At 37.3% G+C, this 15090-nt stretch overlaps 1 protein-coding gene across 6 annotated transcripts in view; it reads left to right on the top strand.

The window, feature by feature from the left end:
- LOC108053732 (calcium-dependent secretion activator) overlaps positions 1–6858 on the top strand; it is a 210273-nt gene extending 203415 nt beyond the window's left edge. For 5 of the 6 annotated variants that reach the window (XM_044460648.1, XM_044460652.1, XM_044460651.1 and 2 more), the window contains 4 exons: positions 2516–2825; positions 2888–3268; positions 5682–5818; positions 5873–6858. In XM_044460648.1, coding sequence (XP_044316583.1) covers positions 2516–2825; positions 2888–3268; positions 5682–5818; positions 5873–6077 — 1033 coding nt within the window. In that variant the 3' untranslated portion in view covers positions 6078–6858. The remainder of the gene's footprint in view (positions 1–2515; positions 2826–2887; positions 3269–5681; positions 5819–5872) is intronic. The other variant, XR_006417674.1, reaches the window with a different exon arrangement.
- Positions 6859–15090: the final 8232 nt, after the last annotated feature.

The raw sequence follows: 15090 nt of genomic DNA, 5'->3' as shown, positions 1-15090 counted from the left end.
GCAAGTTTATTTCAAAATGGTGCCACGCCCCCTCTGACGCCCACAAGCCACAAGCTGTGGCCACAGTTTTGATGCTATTATGAAAATTTTAATTGATATGTATTTGTTTCGTCAATACCTTTCGATTGGCCTAATAAAAGTTTGCCACGCCCACTCTAACGCCCAAAAACCCATTAAACGCTTAAGCCTGGCTAGCGCCTACATTTCCGCCTTTCATGGCGCCATCTAACGGATGACTTTGGAACAGCTGGCCAAGGTGCTCAACAGAGTCAACGTTAATTCTCGATAAGGATTTCTATTAAAGGAAATTGCAATGGTTTTCATTTGTCAATACCGAAGTATATCCCAAGAACTATGCAAATCAAATCAAGTTAGCCAAATTGGAGGTCTGAGTCAAACAATGGCGTATGTGTGTATGTATGTACACAGTTGCCATTGCATATTTATATTAAGTTGTTTAGCTGAGTAACGGGTATCTAATAGTCGAGGCACTCGACTTTAGCGTTCTCTCTTGTTTTTTTTTTTAAATTAGCTCCCTAGGAACAACCGGAAAAAAATTTTAAAAATAATAACTACTTTGTTTTCAATTTCTTTGGGATTTGGTAATAAATAATTACTATTTCATTTCGGTTTTAATTAAATTAAGGCCGGACATCTTCATCATATAGCTCCCTTAGAACAATTAAAAAAATTAAAAAAAAAAAAGATGGAATAAAGGTCGGTCTTTCCGTCCGTCCGGCTTGCCAAAATTTTGCTCCCTTTCTTGTTTTAAAAAAAAAAATTTTCCTGACTGCACAACATTTTAGGAATATTGTGTTAAAATTTTAGATTGATCCGAGTAAAACGTCCGAAGTTATGGGCAGGTAACGCCCATACACCTGTCGGTGTACGCGATCCTGCAAAATTTACTTTACGAATCTTTTTGAAATTTTGCACAGTACTTCTGTTGAGTTTATTTTATTTTTGGGAAAATGTATTATTTTTATAACTATAAATAACTCAAATTTTTGGCGAAAATCGAGGTTTATGACTTTCAAGTGCAAGAAAGGAAATACCCTTTGCAGTATATTCTGTAAATTATATTCTCCAAAATTATTCATATGATGCATTCTTAACACTTATGACTCGGCCGGTCCTTATGAAATTTGGTAGGTCGGATTGATTGGCCAAAAATAAAACCCATAGAAAATCCCAACTTCCTAACTTTACAAACACCAAAGTTGGCATTTCCGATCAATCAGTTGTATGGCAGCTAAAGGATATAGTCGGCCGATCCCGACCTTTTCGACTTATATACTGCGTGCAAAGGAAAGAAGGGTGTGTGCAAAGTTTCAATTCGATATCTTTAAAACTGAGGGACTAGTTTGCGTACTAACAGGCAGACGGACAGACGGACATGCTTATATCAACTGAGGAGGCGATCCTGATGAAGAATATATATACACTTTATAGGGTTGGATATGTCTCCTTTACTGCGTTGCACACTTTTGACCAAAATTATAATACCCTCTGCAAGGGTATAAAAATAAAAACTCGAAAGGGTACCAGGGAAAATGTGTCCTTTAAATAATGCAATTTGATCTTTTCAATTTAAATGATTCTGTGACCAGTTACGTTGTACACCGCAAACCACCTTTTTTCGAGGTGCCGCCGTAGATTGCCTGTATCTCACTTACTTTAAAATATTTTTTCATGCAAATTTTCACACACATTGTTTAAATTTTGTATTATCAGATGAAACATTCTGAATCACTATTTATACACAAGTACAAAGGATGTAGGCTTGACAAAATATGTTGTACCACAACACATTTAAAGCATTTGCATGTTAACTGAACATACCCTATATGTTTTTTTTGTTCCTAAAGTAGGCCCAAAATATGTTTTCAGGATTTTCTTTTTCTCAAATACGTCAACGTTTATCTAGACATATTTTTCTTTCATTATGCGTAAAATGGTTTATTTTGCAATAGTGCAAGGAAATATAATAACCTTAGCTGTCGAGGTCTCGCAAACGAACAGCACGAAAACTTGGACTTAACATGCAGATTTTGTGATGCACATGCAGCGTTTGTATCAAAGTTGCCAAACTTCTGCGCCCACAGACCTTAAAATTCTGCGACCCCAACATTTTTGTTTGTATATAAATTCATCAGTTGCTCTTACGTAAAAGGCATTTTCAACGTAAAAGTCATAATGGCAGCATGTCTATCAATATTATATCATAACTTTTAATGAAAATTTGCGAATTGCACTTTAGGTCTACTTTTATTTTGTATGAGGGCTAACATAATAAATTAATTGAAGTCAAAATGTTTATACTATAGAAGCAGTTTCATATGTTGTGTTAAAATGCTATGTAAAAACACAATAAAATCCATTGATCTAATGATTTTATTAGGAATGCTTTTTTTAAACCGTTTTGTTTTATGTTATCATATATAGAGGTAAGGTTTTATTTGACTTTTTGCCAAAAAGTCTAACCTATTTAAAATTTGCCGTTTTTTATGCATAGAAACGGGTGTGCCACCTCTGAAGATTTATTTTGGAAGCTAGACGCTCTACAGTCTTTTATAAGAGACCTACACTGGCCAGATGCGGAGTTTCGACAACATTTAGAACAGCGCCTAAAAATGATGGCCGTTGATATGATAGAGCAATGTATACAACGAACAGATTCGTCTTTTCAGTCATGGCTGAAAAAAAACATTGCCTTTATATCAACTGATTACATTTTACCTTCTGAAATGTGCGCTATGGTCAATGTGATATTAGATGCTAAAAATCAAAGCTTTAAATTAACTACAATTGACGGCATTGATTTGGTAAGTTATTTAAACTGATCTAAATTGATTTAAAAACTTTTTAATATTTTTATTCTATATAGTATAAATTTCATTCAAAAATTGACGACCAAATCGACAAAGCGAATGTAGCTATGACACAAGGTCTAAGCAGTAAACTTATGTCAGTGCTAGACTCGACTTTGTCAAAACTAGCACGATACGATGAAGGTAGCTTAATCGGCTCGATTCTAAGTTTTACAAATGTTTCAAGCTCAGGAAAGGATCTTGGACAAGGATACGTAAATTTCTTTAGAAATAATATGGATCAAATACGAGGAAAGATTGGCGACGATTTGTGGACCCTAAATTTTTTTGAGCAGTGGTATTCGCAGCAGATCAATATGCTGTGTAATTGGTTGTCAGAACGCTTAGACCACGCTCTACACTATGCTCAAGTTTCATCTATTTCTCATATAATCAAGGTAATACAAATAAAACTTACAAAGTTTTTATTAATTGTAATTGCTACCCAGCAAAATGTGGTGCGATATTTTATTCTGTGTATTGATTTTATTATCTCTATATTTAATAAATAATCTTTAAAAGCTCTTAAGTTTCGGTCACCCTTAAGATAATTTCCAAAAAATTGCCACTTTCACTATCCATAATATTACTGTTCGACAAAAATATTACTGTCATAGTCAAAAGAGTATTTAGCTTCAAAGTAAAATACACAACTTATAGGCTTGATTGCCCGTTCCGTCTTTAACCTTATGTCTGCATTACTACACAATAAACAAGAAAGAAAAACTAAAATAAAACCCATAGAAAATCCCAACTTCCTAACTTTACAAACACCAAAGTTATGGCATTTCCGATCGTTCAGTTATATGGCTTATCAACTCAGGTCACGATCCTGATCAAGAATATATATACTTTGTAGGGTCGGAAATATCCCCTTTACTGCGTTGCAGACTTTTGACTGAAATTATAATACCCTCTGCAAGGTATAAAAATGGAACTGCCATCAATATCATCAGCAGCCGCAAAACTAACACAATCCCTGTCATATGTAGCTATTTATCATTTTCTTTCGATTTTGCGCTGCACTCTGTCATCGATTCTATTGTTGTCCGATTTTAATTTAATTAAAACCGCAATTCCATATTAAATATTACCAAATCCCAAAGAAAAAATAATTAACAAGAGAGAACGCTATAGTCGAGTGCGTCGACTATTAGATACCCGTTACTCAGCTAAACAACTTTAGATTTTGCATTAACATAATGTGAATTAGAGTGACCACAGGAAAAAGGGACAAAAAGTTCAAATTATCAATTTGAATTAGGCGATCTCTTAGCGCTGGCAGCTTTACAGCTCGAGCATCAGCACCAGCGCTGTTTTAGCGCAGGCAGCTTTTGTGCTGCACCAGCATACACACATACGCCATTGTTTGACTCAGAACTCCAATTTGGCTAACTTCATTTGATTTGCATAGTTCTTGGGATATAGTTCGGTTTGACAAATGAAAACCCTCGCAATTTCCTTTAATAGAAATCCTTATCGAGAATTAACGTTGACTCTGTTGAGCACCTTGGCCAGCTGTTCCAAAGTCATCCGTTAGATGGCGATATTGTATTGTGCCATCTACCCGGGCCATGAAAGGCGGAAATGTAGGCGCTAGCCAGGCTTAAGCGTTTAATGAGTTTTTGGGCGTTAGAGTGGGCGTGGCAAACTTTTATTAGGCCAATCGATAGGTATTGACGAAACAAATACATATCAATTAAAATTTTCATAATAGCATCAAAACTGTGGCCACAGCTTGTGGCTTGTGGGCGTCAGAGGGGGCGTGGCACCATTTTGAAACAAACTTGCGCTGCGTAGAAACTCCTTAAATCTACATGGAAAATGCCAATCTTCTAGCTTTTATAGTTTCCGAGATCTCAGCGTTCATACGGACAGACAGACAGACGGACATGGCTAGATCGACTCGGCTAGTGATCCTGAACAAGAATATATATACTTTATAGGGTCGGAAACGCTTCCTTCTACCTGTTACATACTTTTGCACGAATACAATATACCGTTTTACTCTACGAGTAACGGGTATAAAAACAACAAAGTAATAATATTTTGGAATTTTTTTTCGGATTGTTCCTATGGGAGCTATATGATATAGTCGCCTGACTTATATACCACCTGCAATAGAAAGACAACTTTTGGGAAAGTTTCAAGCAGATAGCTTTAAAACTGAGGGACTAGTTTTGCGTAAAAACGGACGGACGGACAGACGAACAGACGAACATGGCTAGATCGACTCTCCTGGTGATGCTGATCAAATATACTTTATAGGGTCGGAAATGTCTCCTTCACAGCGGTGCAAACTTTTGACTTAAATTATAATACCCTCTGCAAGGGTATAACAATAGGTAACAAACAACATAGTTTAAACCCTCAAACCTAAAAAAAAACAATATTACTCGTAACATATAAAATCAAATTTCACAGAAATCATAAGTCAAAAGAAATTGTATTTTTAAAAAAAATATTAAGTTGCAACGTACATTGTCATTTAAGTTAATATAACTTGTTTTTAGAAAGAACTATGTTTTAAAAGCCGAACTTTTTTATTCATAATATCGTTAAAAAGAATGTAACATTCTCGATAAGTATCACTTGGCGACTCGATCTAGCCATGTTTGACAGTCCGTATAAGCGTCGAGATCTGGAAAACTAATTTTTTAAATGTATTGTTCTTTCGTTTTCCACAGCTAACGTTGATATCTAATTACTCTTTTTTTAAAACTGTAAACTAGTTTTAATTTTCAAAAATAGTTTAAATGTGGTCTTTTAAGGCATAATAACAAATACATTTTATTTTATATTTATCTTTAGAAAATATACTCAGACTTTGAACTGCAAGGTGTATTGGAAGATAAATTAAATTCTAAAGCATATCAGGCGGTTGCACAGCGTATGGCAACTGAGGAAGCAACATGTGCTTTGACAATGCCTGACGTTGGCGAAGATGAGTAAGTTATTCTGTGTATTAAGACTAACCGTTACAAAAATGTTTCCTTCTACAGACCCTGCGATGATATTCGAGAAGGGGACGAAGAAGACACTGCGGACGAATCTACCTCTAACATACCAAGGGGCTTACCAAAACCAAAGGTGGCTGCCGCACAAGCTGCAGCTGTTACCAACGTGGTTGCCGGTCGTGTAGGAAATTTGCTAGGAAAAGGGATTGGCGGACTTAGTTCAAAGTTAGGAAGTGGAAGTTGGTTTTAGGAGGCGCAAGTATTTTTAATTATTTAAGAAACACCAATATTTTTTTATTGGACTTTTATTTTAAAGTTCAATTGTTTTAGATTTCTTACTATTAATATACAAATATAAAACTTTTAAGTGATGTTGTACCTTTTTCAAAAAGTTGTTAACATTGGAGAATGGAATTATCAACTTACTTTAAGTTTATATTCTTGATAGCGAACCGAATTAGCTGTTTTGCTTTTTTAATATTCAATTTAAATAAAACTTCACTCTTCTATTTCTTATTCATGAAATATAACGTATTGAACCCTAATTAAATAAATAAATACATAAATAGCTTAGTTTATCATTTGGTTTTTAGAGCAGATATCGTTACAAAGAGCTATTGCACTGAAAGCAGAGCTGTTACCTGATCCAACTTGTTTTTTTGTTTCAGAAAAATAAATATATTACTGTCATGTACTAAACAATACTTTTACATGCATTTTTCGAAAACTGAATAAATATTTTTGGCTCATTAGCTGGCTGAAAACAAAGCTCATGTTAAAGGTTCAGATGACAGTTCTATTTTTAGTTTAAGTATATGTGCGGCCAGAAAGATTTAAGAGGTAGCTAATTTTTCAATTTGTTGAATTACCCGAAAATATATAGCATTTGAAAAATTGTTACAACTTCTATTTACTACCCCCTAATAATTCAAAGGGGAACACTTAATTAACAGTCAAAATGCTGAGTTTCTACCTGTTAATAGATAAACGAATAAAATATAAAACACTTGCTTTTAATTAATCTAAAATAATTGTTTATATATCTTGTGTATCAATCACCACGTGATTTTAGTTCGTGGAATAAAAATCTCGTCGGTTTTCTGTTTTTCAAGGTTTGGGGAACCACCGAAAACTTTTTCAGTTTTCCTGAGCTATGTCTTTGCATTTTTAGTTAGCATACAATGTATAGGTAGTAGGCAAGGACTTCGAAGCAGAGCGAAAAGAGAGCGGAGGCGGTGGTTCCCCGAAACCTGCCCTCCGGGGTAGCCCAAAAATATCGCACGCAGGACCAAAGGACATAACAGCGAAGGTAGGTATTAAAATAGTAGTATTAAAGGGGGTATAGTATTAAAATGTTTTTTTTGTATTTGTTTTTTTTTTTCTGAATGCACAACATCTTGAGAATATTGTGTTAAAGTTTTAGATCGATCCGAGTAAAGCTCGTTTTGTATGGGTGTCCAAAACTTTAAAACGCTCTCCTGAAAAGTTACCCTTTTCAAAGTCGGTGTGCACGATCCTGCAAAATCTATCGGACGGATCGTTTTGAAATTTTGCACAGTTGTTCTCAACTAAATTCCTCAGGTAACGCGGTCGATTTTTTTTCTTTTTTTTTGAAAATTTATTATTTTTATAGCAACAAATATCTCGACGTTTTAGGCGAAAATCTGTGTTTTAAACTTTCAAAACTCGACAGCGTTACCTGAGGAATCTTGTTCTATAACTAATGCAATTGGATTTTTTTATTTCGGATGATTCTGTGACCGGTTATCGTGTACACTGCAAAACATCTTTTCTTCGAGGCGCCGTCGGAGATTGCCTGTATCTCAGTCAATTTTTAATATTTTTGGAAGAAAAAAATCACATATAATGTTTAAATGTTACCCAATCACATGCAAAAAACAAAATTGAGCTGAGACTATCCGTATAGCCAATAAAAATTTGTAAAAAATGTCAGATTTTTCACCGAATTAACTATACTCCCCTTAATGTCTGTGGGGAGAAAACCACTTCAATATTTCTGCTCAAAGGGTCAAGGAGTATGAAAATTGACTGCTTTAAAAATTTACCAAAAGCTGTTACCAATATCCTTCTCGAAAGTTTGTATACCCTTGCAGAGGGTATGCAACGCAGTGAAGGAGACATCTCCGACCTTATAAAATATATATATTCTTGATCAGGATCGCCTTCTGAGTTGATATAAGCATGTCCGTCTGTCTGTTTCTACGCAAATTACTCTCAGTTTTAAAGATATCGAAATGAAACTTTGCACACACCCTTCTTTCCTTTGCACGTAGTATATAAGTCGGAAAGGCCAGGATCGGCCGACTATATCCTATAGCTGCCATACAACTGATTGATCGGAAACGACATAACTTTAATGTTTGTAAAGTTAGGAAGTTCGGATTTTCTATGGGTTTTATTTTTGGCCAATCAATCATAAGGATCGGCCAACTATATCCGAGCCGGATCGGGCGACTATATCATATAGCTCACATAGGAACAGTCGGAAAAAAAATTCAAAAAAATTGTAACTTTGTTTGTAATAATTTTGGTTTTATTTAAATGTTATTGAATTACGGTTTTAAATTAATTAAAATCGGACAATAATATCATATAGCTGCCATAGAAACGATGGCAAAATGGCAGCGCAAAATCGACATAGCTTCATTGTTTTTAGTAATATAGGCATAGAAATCGAAATTTATATATACTATAGTTAAAATTATTTATACGTTGGTGATTCCTATTCCAACGTTGTTTTCGAAAAGAAAAAATGTGACAAAGTTTTTTTTCAAAAAAGATAGATGCAGCAGTTAATAACACCTCTCAGGAGCTACTCAGGCTAGAATTACAACATCTCTAGATATTACAAAATAATCAGGATTATCCAATCAGAACTTGAGTAACGGCTAACACAACTCAGATAGTATATCCAAGCAGAAAAATTTAAACCGAACGTGGTGTCAGTGGGAAGCTGCTTATAAAAGGTTGAATTCAAGAGAAATCATTACAAGGCCAACACCACCGTTTCTGACCGGATTTAATAATTTCAGTGGAATAAACAAGTGAAAACCTGGAGGAATCCGTTTCCAGCACGCTCACACATTACCTTACATCCCAAAAGATTAATCATTCAGGTGCAAAATTTTGACTGAAATTATAATGCCCTCTGCAAGGGTATAAAAATGGAACTGCCATCAATATCATCAGCAGCCGCAAAACTTACACAATCCCTGTCAATGTAGCTATTTATCATTTTCTTCTTCAATTAAAGCACACAAACAAATTAAATAAAGAACCCCTTTGTTTGTCTGTGTTTATAAAGAAAATCGTCGAAATGTCCTACAACATTAGCAGCCCAAAATCAAAAAGAATTCGAGTTTCAAGGACATTGAGTGATACTTTAAATATTACCATCAATATCATCAGGAGCCGCAAAACTTACACAATCCCTGTCAATGTAGGTATTTATCATTTTCTTCTTCAATTAAAGCACACAATCAAATTAAATAAAGAACCCCTTTGTTTGTCTGTGTTTATAAAGAAAATCGTCGAAATGTCCTACAACATTAGCAGCCCAAAATCAAAAAGAATTCGAGTTTCAAGGACATTGAGTGATACTTTAAATATTACCAGTGAAAACATAAGTTACATTCAGTAAATATGATATTTCGACTCATTTTCGACACTGTAAACATATTTGAAGATGTATAATATTATATATTACTTCTATGGTGAATAAAGTCAGGGGAGTACTTGGATTTATTAAAAGGTGGTCAAAAGAATTCGATGATTCTTATGTTACCAAGACTCTGTTCATTTCACTAGTCCGTCCAATCTTGGAGGACTGTTCACCTGGAGCCTTCAGTATGGTGTACATATAGACCGGATATGTCTGTGCAAAAGGAACTTTTTATTATTTGCTCTACGGGGCCTTAACTGGAATGCAAGCCTTATTTTACCATCCTACTCTCTATGCATGAACCTGTGTAGTGACTATAATAGACTATACCATACTATTTCTACTACCGACTCTTTGCTAATCTTACAACCATTAATTTTATCTTATTTAGCACAAAATTAGTATTAGTATATTGTTTCGTATTTAGTCTGTCCGTTTCCTTTTTCACTTCTCGCGATATCGTTTTTTTATGCCCATTGGGGAATAGGGCTCCGCGCTTAACAAGCACAGCTTGTTGTCGTAAGGCCACTTGTTTGCGCTGATCATAGTGCATCAACGTCCTAAATTAAATAAGTCCCTAAATAGAGATGAGAATGAATTCTCAAATCTTATTCAGCAATATCCATCTATCAGTCAGGAAATAATTAGGGGTAGGTTCAAAAAATAAATATCAACATATACAGTTCTAATAATAATACTTTAGGCTATAATTGTTGTCCTAGATATTGTCATAACAATAAAGGGCAGAGTTACAAAAGTACCCAGAGTAATCAGAGTACTGGTATTCCCTAAAAACGTGCCGAACCTCAGAATCAGATTAACTACGTAAGTCGGAGGCAACAGACACATTAGAAAATGGTCAGACATTAGCCTCTCTCCATGGCATCAGCAGCGATATAAGTGGTCGTCCACAGAAGAACCAGGGCGAGAGCTAGTATCCGCCTCATCCTACGGTTCCGCGGTCTGTCCATCTGAGAAGCAGCTCGGTCGTCAGTGACCACCCCTTTTCACGGAATCCACCAGTGAGACAACGCGTCCTGACCTCCCCTGCTTCACCTCGGAATAATATTGAGTTACCAACTCATTAAGAAATATATAAATACATGTGTAATTAATCAAATTAGACATGAATATTATTTTATTATTTACTAGCAGGGTGCCCGCAGCTTCGCTTGCGATGGATAACCCGAATATCCTACTCTTCTTATGTAATAGGTTTGCAGTAGAACTATGTAATTTTGCTTTTTAGATGTTAGTTTAAATATATTTGTAGTTTTGGCTGAAACTTTAATTAATCCTCATTTCCTCACCACCCGGAGGTAGAGGATACGGCGCGTTTTTTTAATGTTGTTTCCCCTAAATAGGCCTTCACTTTGGTGGAGGGTGGGTCACCAATAACTTAAACTAAAGTCTGCAGAAATTAAAACCGTATTAAAGCTCATTTTATATTTTTAAGGAAGCGCAGGGAAATACAAGGCAGAGGGAGAGGGAGGGAGACGGAATCAATTGTTGACAATTTGTATGAAAATGCAGAGAGAGATAGCAATATGCAGGCAGAAAACGTATGATGCTTAGGGAGACACTTAGATTCGATAATAGATCGACTTTTTCCTTAGTTTCTTTGTTTAGAAGATAGCTAGAGCTTTGGTGAAACCATCAAATGAATCGTTAAATCTTAAGGAAAAACTTTACCGAAGGAATTTTTGATACTCAGTTAAGAAGTGCCATTTTTCGACGTTTGAAGATATTTTTGGCTAAATTGTAATTTTAGAACGGGTGTTAAAAATAGTAAAAAGCCTTACATCTAAGCGGTCAAATTTTTTAAACATTTATAATGTCTTAAACTATTTTTCGGCGAAAACACGGATTCGATTGGTTAAACGGTTTAGCGTCCAGAATTTTTGAAAGGAAAATTTACCTTTTTTCAATTGGAAGCGATTGGGGCCACTTGGGGAGCCACAATAAATCTTAGCAAATCAGTTTAAAGTTATTAGAATGTAATAAAAATGCATATTAATTTTGTTAACCAGTGGTTTTGGCTCTGCCCAGTTTTCTTACTGATAGCTTGATGTATAGAGATGAATGAATTCCCTTGGTTGATCGAATACATGTGTGTATTTCTGTGTGGGCTTTGGCATATGTATATTTCATTCTTTTGAGTATATTTGTTTTTCAACATATTCAAGAAATTACTATTTGGTATTGGGTTTGCGAAAATATAGTTATACCAACTTACAGAGTATTATCGAAATATCTTTCCGAGAATAAAAAGAACTTTTACACGTATCAGCTAAAAAGTAGCAAGGGCCTGCAAGTCGTACTTAAGGGCATAGAGTCCGACGTAACGCCTGCAGAGATAACAAAGGCGTTTCAAGAGAAGGGATTTAACGCTAAGACAGTCTTCAACATCCTTAACAGGGATAGAAAGCCGCAGCCACTCTTTAAGGTTGAGCTCGAACCAGAAAATAAGCCCCTAAAGAAATACGAAGTGCACCCCATTTACAATCTTCAGTTCCTGCTGCACCGCAGAATTACAGTTGAGGAACCGCACAAACGCAATGGCCCGGTACAATGTGCGAACTGCCAAGAATATGGCCATACAAGGTCATACTGTAAACTGCGCCCGGTGTGTGTAGTTTGTGGAGATCTTCATGACTCCGCACACTGCCCAGCGAGCAAAGATGACTGCAACTCGAAAAAGTGCGGCAACTGCGGTGGCAATCACACTTCTAACTACAGAGGCTGCCCTGTTTACAAGGAGCTGAAAAGTCGCATCCACCAGAGTGGAACTGCCGCCCGCACCCAAAATAAACAGATGACAGCTTCCAGATCAAACCCTGAAGTCTTCTTCTCGACTGCAGCCAGATCCTCACTAGGACCCTTAAACTCTGATAAAAATGTGACTTACGCAAGCGCTTTAAAATCAGAACTGGCTAACCCTGTCTCAAAAAGTTCATTTCTGCAATCAGCATACCAAGTACCGAACACGGCTCAGCAGCAACAATTCCCGGAGCAGTCAAAAAGCAGCTTCGAAGATATGATATACAGCCTGCAGCAAAGCCTTACGGAGTTTATGTCGTTTATGCGCACAACTATGCAAGATTTAATGCGAAACCAAAATCTATTGATTCAAATGCTGGTTTCACAACAATCCAAATAATGACTTCCCTATGGATATCTACGTGGAACGCTAACGGCGTCTCACAGCATAAACTTGAGTTAGCTCAATTCCTACTCGACAACCATATCGACGAATATGAGTTTATGCAGTTTTTCAACTCACTAGGAGACCACTTCATAACAGCAGGGGACTACAACGCCAAGCACACACACTGGGGATCACGTCTCGTGACTCCAAAAGGAAAACAGCTCTATAATGCAGTTATAAAAGCCAAGAACAAGCTGGACTATGTTTCTCCTGGCAGACCAACATACTGGCCGGCAGACCCAAGGAAACTACCCGATTTAATAGACTTTGCAATTACCAAAAACATTCCTAAAAATCTGATAAGCGCCGAATGCCTCTCGGATCTTTCATCGGATCACTCGTCTGTCCTGTTTATTCTACTCCGACATCCAGGTGCATTGGAGCAATCGTTTAAATTGACATCTCAGAAAACCAATTGGGTTAAGTACAAGAAATACATTAGCTCACACATTGAGCTAAGTCCTCATCTCAACGATGAAGCCAACGTAGACAGATTTGTTAATACACTGGAGTCTGTACTCGTCTCTGCAGCTCGAGTTTCAACACCCCAAACTACAAGTACACAAAGCAACCAAAAGAAGACAAATCTACAAATAGAACAGCTCGTCCTCGAAAAGCGACGCTTACGTCGAGAGTGGCAACTCCACAGATCACCATCTGCTAGGCAAAGCTTCAAATATGCCTCACGTCAACTCACAAAAGCTTTACAGCAAGAAGAAGCACATGTCCACCGACGCTACATAGAGCAATAGTCAACATCTAGTACAAAACACTCACTATGGAGAGCTCACCCTACTCTAAGCTCACCGAAAGTAACCGTGATGCCTATTAGAAACCCCGCAGCGATGCAGACAGAGCCAGCACGTTTGCCAACCACCTTAAAAATGTCTTCCAACCAAATCCTGCCACTAGTGCGTTCACCTTGCCAACTTTACCACATGAGCCTCAGCTTCAACATGAACCAATTGAGTTTCGCCCAAACGAAATCGTTAACATCATCAAAAATCAGCTGAATCCGAAAAAATCCCCGGGCTGCGACCTCATAACTCCCAAAATGATCATTGAGCTCCCATATTGCGCCGTTTGCACTATCACCCAGCTTTTTAATGCCATCGCAAAACTTGGCCACTTTCCAGTGAGATGGAAAAAGCCGATTATAATAATGATAGCAAAGCCGGGAAAAGACCACACAATTCCCACGTCGTATAGACCTATAAGCCACTCTCATGCTTATCTAAACTCTTTGAAAAGTGCGTATTGACTCGGATAAACACATACCTAAGAATCCAGGAAGGAATTCCGTCACATCAATTTGGGTTTCGTGAAAAGCACGGAACAATTGAGCAGGTCAACCGGATAACATCAGAAATTCGGAACGCGTTCGAAAAACGAGAGTACTGTAATGCCATATTTTTAGACGTCTCTCAAGCATTTGATAGAGTTTGGCTAGAAGGTCTAATGTACAAGATCAAGACATTGCTCCCCTACAACACCCATAAGCTTTTAGAGTCTTACCTCTACGACAGAAAATTTGCTGTTCGATGCAGCACTGCTATAACTGACGATTTCACTATTGGAGCTGGAGTTCCTCAAGGAAGCGTGTTCGGGCCAACATTATATGTCCTCTACACAGCAGACATCCCAACAAGCACACGACTAACAACATCTACGTTTGCTGATGTTACAGCCATTCTCAGCCGCTCAAAATGCCCGATGCAAGCAACTGCGCAGCTCGCTCTTCATCTGGTCGATGTTGAAAAGTGGCTATCAGATTGGCGAATTAAAGTGAACCAACAAAAATGCAAGCACGTTACGTTCACCCTGAACAGGCAAAACTGCCCGCCGCTCATGTTAAACCATACTCTACTCCCGCAAGCAAACGAAGTGACATATCTAGGAGTACACCTCGACAGAAGACTCACATGGCGCCGGCACATTGAAGCCAAAAGAACACACCTAAAGCTAAAAGCCAGTAGCCCTCATTGGCTTATCAACGCTCGGTCTCCCCTTAGTCTTGAATATAAAGTCCTGCTGTATAACTCGGTACTAAAACCTATATGGATGTACGGCTCCCAGTTATGGGGGAATGCCAGCAATAGCAATATTGACATAGTCCAGCGAGCTCAGTCGAAGATCTTGAGAACAATCACCGGGGCACCGTGGTACGTTCGCAACGAAAACATACATCGCGACTTAAACATTCTACCAGTCAAAGTTTGATCGCAGAACAGAAGGAAAAGTACTTTACCAAGCTATCGTTGCACCCTAACCACCTGGCGAGAGGTCTTACAAGGTTGATCAACCAATCACGCCTTCGTCGCAATGACTTACCCACCCAGCGACCGACTTGAGGCACGCGCAACCAGAATGCAG

This window comes from Drosophila rhopaloa, unplaced genomic scaffold, assembly GCF_018152115.1.
Source record: "Drosophila rhopaloa isolate 14029-0021.01 unplaced genomic scaffold, ASM1815211v1 contig_203, whole genome shotgun sequence".
NCBI lineage: Eukaryota > Metazoa > Arthropoda > Insecta > Diptera > Drosophilidae > Drosophila > Drosophila rhopaloa.
The sequence above is the reverse complement of the archived record's forward strand: the minus strand, read 5'-3'. Positions and strand labels throughout refer to the sequence as shown.